The following is a 12,676-nucleotide window of genomic DNA, read 5'->3' as shown; positions in this document are numbered from 1 at the left end:
GGAGGCCAGGAAGGAGGCAACAAGTTTTTAAACAACATAATATACTTGTAAACACTACGCCCCCACCCGAAATAGCTACCCAGTGCGGTCACACCGTTCGCTCCGCCCTAACCTGCTCAAGGTTCATGTGACCTCAGTGACCATGTCACAGTGACTGGATCACTGTTGCTCTAGTGTGTGCTGCTTCTTAGGCCTGCCCGCAAGACTGGAGATGAACTTCAGTATGGATTGTGGTGGACAGGCCTTCAAGGTTAACCCACAATTGACACCACTAGGGTACACATGCTTGTGCCCTGACATCAGGCTTTCTAAGGTCTAGCATGGTAATATGCTCCCTCAGTAGAATGGTCTGGTGGACTGGTCATGAAGGCTGAACCCGGTTCCCCAGCTCCAAATTAGACAGCTCTGGCCACAGTGCCACATACTCTCCCCCACTGAACACCATACTGCCCCACTGGGAGAAACTCGCACTGCCTTCAGCTACAACCTAATTGTGCCCGCTATAAACACTTGGACGTGGCTCAATTCAAATTATGCACTTGATAAGAGTAATATGCTGCCTAAAAAATAAAAAGTAAAAGCAAACATAACCATAACGATCTCTCACTCACTATTCAAAAATCAGCGAGTGGTTTTACCTGAAAAGTTAAGGACATGACTTCAGGGCCCTGAAGGGAACCGTTTCAACGGTTTCAATGTCCATTGCTTATTTCCTTCCAAACGTAAGCAGTATGGTTTAAAAAGACCACACCATAAACACAGAGCACATTTTGTTTTCTTATCCACCCATCAACCAGGTGTTGCAATACATCCAGGAATGGTGCACTTCCGCACCTGGGGACAACAATGCTGTTCAAAGAAAGACGAGAAAACAAAAGTAGCGCTTCACTGCAAAGTCGGTAAAGTGAGGCTGATGTGTTTGGATGTGAATAAAACCAATCTGGCTACTGCAAACACTCTGTCTTTCTTTATTTAGTTATGTATTTTTCATATTTAAAACCTTTTATTTCTCTCCATCCGAAGGCTGCACTTTGGAATAGAAAAATGTCAGAAAAAGGGCATTACCCGCAAGATTATTTTTCTTTTTTGGATCCATTTCACAGGGAAGCAACTAAATGAAAGAAGGAAAGAGAGGTTGTGAACCATTTCTTCAAGTCACGGTTTTCAGTAAGTGAGGAGCAAGACAGAAAAAGAGGGAATAATAGGAAGAGAGGGGGGGGGCAGCTGCCAGCAAAGAAAAGAAGAGGCCATTGTCCGTGTCTTCTCTGGGCAGTAAGGAAGAGACAGAGTCCTTTTTCTTCTCTGCCCGTCCCCGAACTTCCACGAAAGCAAGCCGAGCCTTATCTGAATGCCTTTTCTATTTCTGCCGTCCTGGGACACAGTTTTGAAAAGAGAAAGTAGGGGAACAGAATCTTTTTAATAAAAGAAGTAGGGGCATGCCATGCCCTTCCGATCCCGCCCACTTCGACCACTGGGTCCAGGGGAAAAAAGGTATTCAGAAGCCCATCCACTTTACTGCCACGTAGTTTGTCCAGAGATCCTACAAAATGTTTCTGGCAAGTTTAGTCAACCCATAACAGTACAAATCAAACAGAAGGACCTCCTCAAAAAGGTCATCTGCTTTGTCTGTTCTGCAGAATGTGTTTTGTCATTCTTTGCATGGACCAGGTGCTATAGCCTATTTTCTTAGTAATGCTCCTGCCATTTAGTGCCTCTGCATGTTCAGATACTGTAACATCTAACTGCTGGTGATCCTTATGGCTGCGTAGTGTGAGTGCTTTTACAATTAGTGCGTGCAAGGTGTTCAATACCATCAGCTCCCAGACACCTGTATTTTAATGGTCCTTTTGCCCTGGTAATAAAGATACTATCCTTAAACACCCGCATCTGCAACCAAGCAGACTGGACTCCCACTGTGTATAAACTTGGGATGTTCAATAATGCGTACTAACAGAATACACTGCAGCGAAACCCGTGAATTCATTCAAGCTCCATTTCGGCCCAAGATTCTGTTGTGCTCACCTAGGCTGCAGACTGTGAAGCCGATCTGACACACCAAGTTATTGAGCAGCGGCTGGTTGCAATAACGTGAAGAAGTCGGTCTGAAACAAAAAAGGCCAGGTCAAATATTTCAACTTCTAAAACGAATTTAAGACTTCACCACTTGTGCCACCCCCTTCCAAGGTTCTTAAATGCTTGTTTATGTGTCGCTATATTGACCTTTACATTATAGGGGTATTTTGTGTGTATATATGTCGTATAACAAACAATTTACAATGGCAGCAGTGGGACTTCACTGCATCACCTATGTTTACTACTATATCACACGTTAGGAGCATTCTTCCTAGAGCTCAATCGCCAATGGTTTCAATAAGTATTGCACATATTTCACCATTTCCCTATGTTTTATAACAACACAGAGAGGCACTCCTTTCAAATCAGTCAAATTTTAAATATAATACATCGTCAACCTTTACAATATTTTAGATACAAATAGAACAAGAGATATCTCGATTTTATAACTTTCATTTCTTTTTAATTAAAAAAATATATTTTATCATTCCATAAACAGTAAAACACAGACGTGTAGCATGTAGACATCACTGAAGTAGATCCTTCGCCCACCTATTATCGTTATGATGTTACAGAAAAACTTGCATCATATTGTCCCCAGGCCCTGGAAGGGGTGCCGCCATCCTCCACCCACCACTCTTCCTACTTCAAAGGTAAACATGCTATTCGGCGGTAGCTCGAGCATGCAGCATCATGATATCTCATGGGCATTATGCCATAGTCCTTAATGAAAGCAAAAGACCCACGGTTCGGGTCTGGACTGTTCCCATGAGGCACAGGGTCAAGACTGATTTGCATATGGCCAGGTCTAAACTGAGGTGGCATGGTGAGCAAAAGAATGATGGGTTTAACCCAGATCTCTTGACTGGGGATGAATGTTTTGATTTGTTCTGTATTCCGTCCATGAGTTGTGTGTCTTTTTATAGTCCTAAATGAGTCACGCAGTACAGGCCTTAAGCACCTCAAATCAGTTCACTCAGTTCCACCTAGTCGCATTCCACCCAATCACTGTGTGTACCATCCGCCAGCAGGAAGGTCTTGAGTGGGCCCTGGGTCAGGCAGCGGTTGGCAGTAGTTCTGCATATAATTCACGTTCATTACAATGTATCAAATAATTAAGCCACTGTTGTTTATATTTGGGGCATCTACTTCTGTCCCAGCAATAGGCCACCAATCAGTTCGCCAGCAGGAGGGCCAAGGCTGTATATCATTAGAAGGAGGGGGTTATGTCCTATACCCACCCAAGGAGCATCCCTTGAAGGTCATGATGAGGTACATCATATCCTATCATCGCTAAGAGGTCCATGAGGGGTGAACAACCTTTACAACGCAACTTTTACCATGCAGTGCCTTTACAACGCAACTTTTACAACGCAAACCATTACAACGCATTGCGCTGGGGGGCGCTCTAGGATAGGGAATAGGTTTAATGTACTATCCAACACCTTCCCTACTATCCACGGGGACTGGAGTTGGAATAGTAAATTAAACAATTCACTATCCAGCGCCTAAAAGCACTATGCGTTGTAAAGGTATTCGTTGTAAATACCGCGTTGTAAAGGCATGCGATGTAAAAGCATGCGTTGTAATGTTATACATCCCCATGAGGAGTTCCAGACAATAAGCATCTACACTGTTACAATAACTCCATTATATAATTGGATCATTTGTTTTATTTTCTTTAAGATTTTTCCACTGATAAAAAAAACATCAGCCCAGCTGACGCATTTTGTTCCAACATTCCGACCTTCCCAAGGTCATTTACATAAGTCTATTCCATTGATTTTATGACTTAAAAATTGCTTTAACAAAAATCTCTCGAGAATGTACTAAAACGTAACATGAGAAATTAAGCAACAAAATCACAGGTGCAATGTAGGTTTAGTGTTTAAAAATGTTGTCTGTTTAATTGTAAAATGGCAGAAGAACGCATATCCTTACAAATGAACCACAGTCTAATATATTCATGAGTCTAACTCAGAAACCTTAAATATTAACATAAATTAGTTGTCATTCATCAGTAAGTCAGTAATTAACCAAGTCATAAAGGTAACATATCTGGTCAATACCATCATGAATATGAATATTTCTATTGTGATTCACTCTTTAAAGGAGCACATACTAAGCGCTTTGCTGTGAGCCATGTTGTGATGTAACCCACGTTGTGATGTAACCCACTCTCCACTGTACCAATATAATTCATCCTTTCTGAAAATGAGTTGGTAATATGTTGCAATATCAAATAGCATATGGGTTTGTTACTAATTATCAAAGTATAAGTGTCTTACGCACATGTTCTCTTTTGAATTACCAGGGTATTAATCTTAAATTATTTTATTGATATTCTCGTTTGATTATTAATCTATAAGTGAAGGAATCCTATTTTCATACAGTCTCTATCTCAAGATTCTGTGTATATTGACCTATGGTCAAATTGTAAAAAAAAAACAAATCATTTAAACATTGTGAAAAGGAGTGAAAATGATATGTGTAACTTAATTTTTTTAACATATTAAATGTAACTCGTTGATTATTTTCTGCCAGTATTTCTACACTGCTATAATGGCTCTGCTGGTTTCAAGTGTAACTTCATTAATAGAAAATCACTATAATCACTGTAGTCGGTTTTCTACGTGCTAGATATCTACGGTGGTACACATATTTAAAAAGCCTGACCAAACAAATGTAGTAGTTTGTGATTGGCACAAACCCTACTCCAGAAGTAGTAGATTGAAGATGTATGTCTTAAGAATGGGAGCCAGCCTTCTTGACGGACCTTAAATATTGTCGACTGTGAATATTAGGCTAGACCATGTAAATTGCATTTGCTAAATAACATAGAGTCCTAGTGTTCTTTCATCTCACAATTTAACATGGATCTATAACATCAATTTATAGCCTTTCATAAGAAATGTCCGATATAAATATTTTAATGGGCACCATGTTTATTTATATATTAAAGAACACAATTATAATTCTTTAAAATGTTCTTTTATTTTGCCACTGAGAAAATATTTGTATATAGTGCAGAGATTCTTTTTGTGCGCATACCAGCCATTAATAAAAAAGTTGTTTAGAAGAGTAAAAGTGAATTAAAATCTGAAATTAATACCTTATATAAACAGTGTTTGCTCAATATCTGCCCTATTGTAGTCATGTCATGGTATATGGTTGTCTGTGTGAGCACAATCACTAATGTATTAATTTTTGCAAATGTTATCTATAGATTAGAATTCTGTTTGTATCAAAACCTATTTTGAATGCAGGAATGCCTATGTAGTTTAACAGTAGGAATTACATTGTCCTCCCAAAAGGTGAAAGTGAAGACCAACCTTTAAAACCTAGTCGGAAAAGGGTGACCACTTCAAACTTGCTTACCTAGAGTCTGGTGCATAGTGAATGTTGCAGAGATGCTCCATTAGTACATCTTTCTTGCATCTCTTTATTGTTTAGAAGACAGTAAAGCTCCGGCATCCCGGAAGCAGAAGCCTTACTTTGAACTAGAATGCAAATTTAACTAGGCAGAACTCCTGGTGGTTATCCATTTGCTTACGTGTATTTATGAATGATTGGGTGAAAGTACAACATCACATGTTCTATATGGCAAATATTTATGTCAATACATTTTAATGATCTGCTCTATGGTACATATAAATAATTGTCTCCGTATTAGTTACGCTCCATATTGGAATGACCAGAGCTGATGCGCCACTTTGTATTATATAATGTTTTCGGACATTTAATCATAAATACGGGTTTATATCATGTCAAATCGTGAACCTTATTAAAGGCATGGTAGTGTTTTGACTAAAATGTTGAATTGACTCATTTACTTCTTGTATCTTTCTATCTGGTTAGATCATGTGTTCATTTATGTTCGGTTGGCTACTAAATTAAAATGACTAGATCATGAACATTGCACTACACAGCACATATAGAAACTGATATATGTTCTGTTTATGTGCCTAATTTAAATTGCTAGATGCCCAATATTACAGTGTGACACATGCATGTGTTTCTTAGAGCTAATTGAAGTAAGTCTGTTTTTATATAATGTGTTCAAAGTAAACTAATATAAAAATGAAAATTCAAAGTATTTTAATCATATTCAATCCAAATTGTTAATACCAAAAATGTCATAAAGGGACGTATTGTTGCGGACCTGCCTGAAACCTTTGTTCATTTTAAAAATTGATAAGCAATCTGCAAAGGATGCACTGGGATTGTCTGATTGGGGTCAGGTTTGGCAGGGAGGGTTGAACTGTCTCCTGAAATTGAATCCACAATGTGAGTCAGCTGGAATGCGTGATGGCCACCTAAAATCTCCCCAATGTGAGATTTCATCTCTGTGCGTTTTGGGCAGGTCCATGCCTTTCATCAGAACAACAAAATCATGTATAACAAACCTGTGAGAAGTCCCAACAATATACATTTACTCTATAGTTTGGAGTCGGAGTGTAATAGGAACAACCAAATTAGCTTAAGTTAACCCTGCAAAGTGTCTGAAACCACGGAACGCATTATACTTTGGCACAATGTGGCTACTATTCTTCGCTGGTCTCTGTATCTGCATTTGTTTAAACCTGAGTGATCTCGGAATACACCACATTTTATTATGCTGAACATCCATTTATTTTACAGTATCTTTAATTCAAACATATATATTTTTATGCCCTGACAAAATCATTAGCAAAAGTGCCAATATGACGAAACGTGTTTCTTAAGCTCTGATTGATTTTTGATTAGACATCTAAAATAAAAGAAGACTGTTATAGCCCTATATGGACTCATGTTGAACTGGCCTTTACATAAGGAGTATTGTACTACTAAACTTTGTTGTGCAAGCCTCTGTTTAATAAGGTTCTGTAACCTGGTTGTTCTGACTTGGAGACTTCTAGGATAGATGCTCTCTCTCTCTTCATGCTTGGCACCCATTAGGAATGTCAATCTGTGTCATTTCTAAATAAAATATCTATATCTTGAACTTGAAACTAGTGTAGGTTGTTGCCACAAAATCCTCTTGCTACCCAGACTATATTCACAGATTCAAACTACTCTCCTTAGATGCACTGTTCAATACAGTGACTGGCAATTAGGCACCCTGGGCGTGCACCTGTTTTTTATTACATTATTCTTGTTCTCATCTTCCTCTAGTGGGCATTGGATGTCTTTAGAGTACCATGCATTCAGATGGTCAATCTGGGAGCTTCAGACCTGGCTCACGGAGTGAGCTATTGGTGATATCTCAGGTGGATTTTTTCAGCTTTGTCTGCTTGAGGAAAGTTCACCCATGCAGTGCTGCTCCCACTCATTTGCATGTCTCTTTGTCGGCGGCCCAATTCCCTGACTTCGTCATTGACTTCGTCCTCATGCTCTGCTGTTGCTTGCTAAGCAGAGGCCTGGACATTGGGGCCCAGTTTCATTCCAGATCTGGTTCTGGCTTTTCCTGTGCCTGGCGCTGACCCTGCTCAGGTGGTGACGTGTGTGAAAACCCACAGGTGCCTTCAGGTCTTTCAAACTCTCCTCGGCTTGGGCTTTCTACCCCAACACAGTTAGTCTTTTTGATAGCGGTTTGACCTCTATGATTCTGGTTTTATGGCTGAAGAGCCTTGTTAATTTCTTTGTCTTTGATTCCTGCGTTGGTATCAGGGATGACATCAGCCTGTCCTTTACCTCTAGCACCATTCGTTCCTCGACGCTGGGAGACTGTTCTGAATGGCACAAACGTATAGGTCACGATTTGGTGGATGAGCACTATCTAGAAATGCTACCCATTGTTCAGGTCTCTGGGTGTTTTGTTGACTCTGGTACAAGCTTCGAGCAGTTACACAGCATGGTATTGCATTCAGATGCTTCTGCCAGGCAGGGGGAAGGCCTTTCTCCTTCTTCCTCTGACTCTGTGAAATAGTTCTAATGGAATTTCCATTTTGCCAGTGGTCTCCAAGCCTAAATTTGACCAACATTGGTCTTCCAAACTGTCTTTGGAGGATGTCCTCTCCTTAAATTCTTGTGAAAGGCAGCTTTGGTCTTTCGATTACACCACTTAAGGGTGGAAGTAGAGACTGACTTGTTGACAGAAATCCCACAACCTTATTCCTCCTCATTGGAACCCTTGTTGGTCATCCATGAGGCGCTCAGGGTCCGTATTTAAACAGGCCTGCCTTGGGTCCAGCTGTTTGTGTTTGAATCACCCACTAGTGTCTTCTGCTGCTCTAACAGATTAATTAGCATGGCCTCCCTCTTTGGTCTCCAGGTCCGGCAGCACTTGCTTTGATAATTTCTCCTCTACTCTGGAGAAGGGTTGGTGGAGTATTGATGGATTGAGGAAGAAAGTGTTCTCGTCAGAGGTCTCTCCCTCCATAATTCTGTGTGTTACTCCAATGCCTTTTAAAGGAGTTAGAAAAGATAGTTACACTTTTTCCACATCATGTAAGTGGACCCTTTGTGGAGGTGATATGACGCTTTTGGCGCCACGAAACTGCTTCTCAGATTTGTTCTTGATTTGGCATACTCTGCCACCAGGTCCAGGGGTTATTCTGTGTCCCTGTGTAGCCTTTCCCATTTGGGCCGCCTGGCCTCCTCTTCTAGATTACGGCTGTCCCACTTGATTCACCCTTCAATTGGTCTCACCTGTTTGCAGTAAAGGTTGTGTTGTCCCACAAGACTTTTGGTTCAGGGGGTCCATTGTCTATTCAAGGAAACAAATCCCTCGTTCATGTTGACTTCAGGAACAGCTCGGGTTTTCTGATGGTAGCTCGAGGGCCAATGACTATTTGGGGTGCCAAAGTGTTGAGTAGCTTCAGTCTTGTTCAATATCTGTGTTTTCATGGAAGTTCTTCCCTTTGCTCATTACCACCCCACTGTTGTTGGACTTGGCCCCATACCTCACCACTGCCTGCTGTGGCAGGATGATACATCTAGTTGTACTGTCTCACTACCATATCTCACTGTCTCACTACCATATCTGTTGCTCGCATCATGGTCAATTATATTTAGTTTTATCATTCGTGTATGTATGTTTTTTATTCTGTTGGAAACTCCCAATAAAAAATTGTGAAACCATCTAGTTGTACTGTCATGGGGTGAGTCCTTGTCTGGTGTCCTTTCTGTCAATCTAGCTTGTGTCTTTTTTCCCTGCTGAGTTGTCTGTCCTTTTATCAGGAGGCCCCTCTTTGGCTCTAATTGTGGATGGGGGAGACGTCTCCACAGTATATTTTGTAATGGGTGGACTCCTAGACTCTCCTTCGGTTGTTCAACTTCGGTTATATTTCCCTTGCCATATGTTTAACTTGTACACCGGTTCCTGGTGTGCACTCCTTGTAGGTTGCTTGATTGCTAGGCTGTTGAGGTGTCACGTCGTCAGTGGTGGGCTTTTGTATTGATTGGTGACTCTGTGATTATTACTGTTTACCCTGTTTTACTGGAAATGGTGTGTTGGTTCCATTTTCCCTTGGCAACTGATGGGTGGCAGTCTGTTGTGAATCTGCTAGTTTTCATGCTGTACATTTGTCTGCTGTCGCCCTCCATCAGCTGCAATGGCATCTGCCTCCTGTGTGTCTTATCATGGCCTGTATTGTGCTTCTGTCTGGAGTTGAATGAGATGTTACCCCTGCTTCCAGGACGCTATTCCCCATTTGAACCCTTTGTAAGACTTTTGTACCACTGTCTGGAATTTCTTCTACTTTAGCACCAGTAAATCACTGTTGGTTCTCTGTTGTTTTGCCCTAAGCATGCATTGGATTTCTTCTTCTGGCTAGAGCCCTAGGGCCAAGGTTCTTACTTTCATTGACGCATGTACTTACCCTTGGTTGGGGTTGCTTTCCCAGATTTAGCTTGTCTCTGGTTTTGCTGTTACATCTTTAAGCATACTTTACCTCTCTGTGGGATCAGTAGACTGTCTGACTTTACCTGTGGCACTATTTAACTATACTGCCCATCAGGCCCACCTCGTTGGGGTGCTGGTTTGGTATTGATTGAGTAAAGAATCTAATGATATTTCTGATGAATACTCTATCTATCTGCAGATTCCTCACCGCCACTGCTCACCTACTTGTTCTGAGGTGTGTTTGTTATGTAGTTGCTTGGTTTGGGCTGATTTTCTCCATTGACTTGCTGCGACTTTTGATAGTCCTGTGTTTGCCTCTAAAGGTATCAAGAAAAGCACAGGAACTGACTTCAGTGTTTCAGATGGCACTTTACATGGCTGTATGACGATGAATATTTTAAACCATGGCTCCTGGTATTGTATGAAACGATAACTCTAACTGGAAGTGCATGATTGTGCTTTTAGGTGAGCAAGGAGCCCAGAGGTAATCACCAAACCAGTCGTTGCTAACCTGCTGAAGCGCAGGGTATACTAGTGGAGCTTGGAGTTGCATGTTGGAGTCTAGCTTGGCCACCTGTTTGTTTCAGATGGCGCCAGCCTTTCTCAAGAGAGCCCTTTCTTAATTCCAGTTTGGGAATCCCCCAGGCCCACTCTGTTGGCTCTTTGTCAGAGAACAACAGCTGCGTTTGTGTGTGAGGACATAAAGCATGGGGCAGGCTGCCACTGCATGTTTCCCAAGATCCCTGGCGCACACTTCTGAAGGAGGTACCGAAGGTAAGATACCCAAGTCGCGCACACCCACCTCAGAGGTTTGGCAAGACAGTTTACCTCAACTGTCTATCCAGGTGTTTTTCTCTCACCTCATCAGCACATAGACCTGTAGAGCGAGACTGGAGCTCCCCAAAAGCAGCTCGATGACCAGTCTGAAAAGAGAAAGATGAGGTTAAATACATGTTTGACCATCTTCTACATGCACCTGTACTACTGGAAGAGAAGCGCTTACGAACACAGACACGCACATGGGCTTCAGGAAGATATGTCCTAACTCACACAGTCACACACAGTCACAAAACCACTCTCCCGACACTCTCAATACAGAATATGGCACTGCAGTGCCATTCCCAGTTACACTAACCAATGCCACAGGTATAGCTCTGAGTTTAAAGGTGTTAACATGCTCCTGCGAGATCTAGAACGCTACCCAAAGGTGGAGCCTGAAGGAACATGCCCTGTTGTTTGAGACCTCTCCTTCCTCACCTTGGACACTGAGAAATGTCCCAAAGAAACTGAACTTAATATTCTCCTGCACAGCGAGGGTCTGCATGTTCGATCTGAACAGTCCAAGTCAAGGACATACTGGATGGGGGTTGAATGGTAATCTATAGGTTTTACCAAATCTGAAAGTGAGTCTAAGATTGCAGGTAGAAACTCTTGTGGGTATTTGATAAATATCGCTTATTTCGAAACCCATCATCCGCGCAATGAAAATGGCTTCCCAAAAGATGAGCAGTCGACTATTTTTATCTAATTCTTTTAGGACTGAAAGGGTAGCCGACTCAAAGGGTGTGCAGAGAACTGCATAACCTATTACTTTCCACCCATACTACCATTGTTTCTCTGAATCATAGAGTGAAGAGTGCCCTGCCGAGTCGACACTTTGCATTATCCCTGTGTATTCAAGGCTGTTCCTTATTCTTGCTACGCAAACAAATAATGGACGGAATGCTGAATGAATCATACATTCACCCCCAGTCAGTTCTTTATTCTTGACTCGATGTTGTCTCCTGGCATACATGAACAGTATAATCAGCAAGTGTTTCATTTGCCGCATCGCAGAAAACCTGCACCTATCAGTTCGCCAGCCAAGCTATTCCCAAGTGTTTTGTGCACAGCGACGTCTGCCCCTGTAAATGTTCACCCTCACCTGCGGGGTACCTGCTGTGGCGATACAGCGTGCACCATGTAGGAGATGGACTCTTCCACCTCCGGCTGTGACCTTGGCCAGAACAGTGCAGAATGGAACTCTCTTGCAGTTTGCTGGGATGTCTGTGCAACTGGGAAATTCCATCTCGCATGAGCTGTTATGGCATGACAAAATGCCATATACATTGGACCAATTATTTTGCTCAATGGCTCAAATGAAACTAAGACATTGATTTGGGGGTTTAAAGGGGAGGTTGTTACTCCACAGACACTGCAGTAGGCTAACCAGGTCCGACTAGGGCACTTCCTGAATATTGCGGTGACAGTGTTTTAAATTGCTAATTTATCTTCACCAGTGAGCCGGTGCTGGGACCTGACGAGGGGTCGGTCGTTAGGTATTACTTGAGGTAGTCCTTTTTTGTGTGTGTGTTTTTAAATTGACCTAACTCTCACATCCGGGTCTGATCCTTTTGCGAACTCTTTCCAACGTTCACCAAAGTTTGTTTGGTGAACTGTTGAAGGCATCAGGTTGTGTGGTTTTTGCACCATTTTTTTTTGTTTCGGTATTAATGGATTTGTTCAGCATTGCTCTCCTCTCCATATTCATAACAGTGTATGATGTGGTGTTGCACACGCTGAATTGCCTCTAGGGGGTTAAACATGGGTTTTCTTAGTATTCAGCTTTATGATTACCATTCTGTTAATGCGTGAGGGATGGAAACCTTAGTTGACCCCGCTGGGATTCGAATATGCGAACTGCAGGTTTCACGTTGAACTCCACGGAGGCACTCAACAAATGGACCTAGGCAGGAATAGGCAAGGGGTGTTGGTGCCCAGAAAGAGTGCTTGAACCAT

At 41.9% G+C, this 12,676-nt stretch overlaps 2 protein-coding genes across 5 annotated transcripts in view; one reads left to right on the top strand and one right to left on the bottom strand.

Annotated features, from left to right (window-relative positions):
* NMNAT1 (nicotinamide nucleotide adenylyltransferase 1) overlaps positions 1-12,676 on the top strand; it is a 229,078-nt gene that overhangs the window by 158,097 nt on the left and 58,305 nt on the right. The gene's annotated exons all lie outside the window — the stretch shown is intronic.
* The window catches only part of LOC144754468 (uncharacterized), a 129,173-nt gene that overhangs the window by 65,819 nt on the left and 50,678 nt on the right, over positions 1-12,676 (bottom strand). The window contains exons 3-4 of the mRNA XM_078642284.1: positions 10,759-10,821; positions 2,023-2,102 (exon numbers count right to left, since the gene is read on the bottom strand). Coding sequence (XP_078498410.1) covers positions 2,023-2,102; positions 10,759-10,821 — 143 coding nt within the window. The remainder of the gene's footprint in view (positions 1-2,022; positions 2,103-10,758; positions 10,822-12,676) is intronic.

The sequence above is a fragment of the Lissotriton helveticus genome, chromosome 5_1 (assembly GCF_964261635.1).
Source record: "Lissotriton helveticus chromosome 5_1, aLisHel1.1, whole genome shotgun sequence".
In the NCBI taxonomy this organism is placed as follows: Eukaryota; Metazoa; Chordata; class Amphibia; order Caudata; family Salamandridae; genus Lissotriton; species Lissotriton helveticus.
Note: the sequence above shows the minus strand (reverse complement) of the source record. Positions and strands in the feature narration are given on the sequence as shown.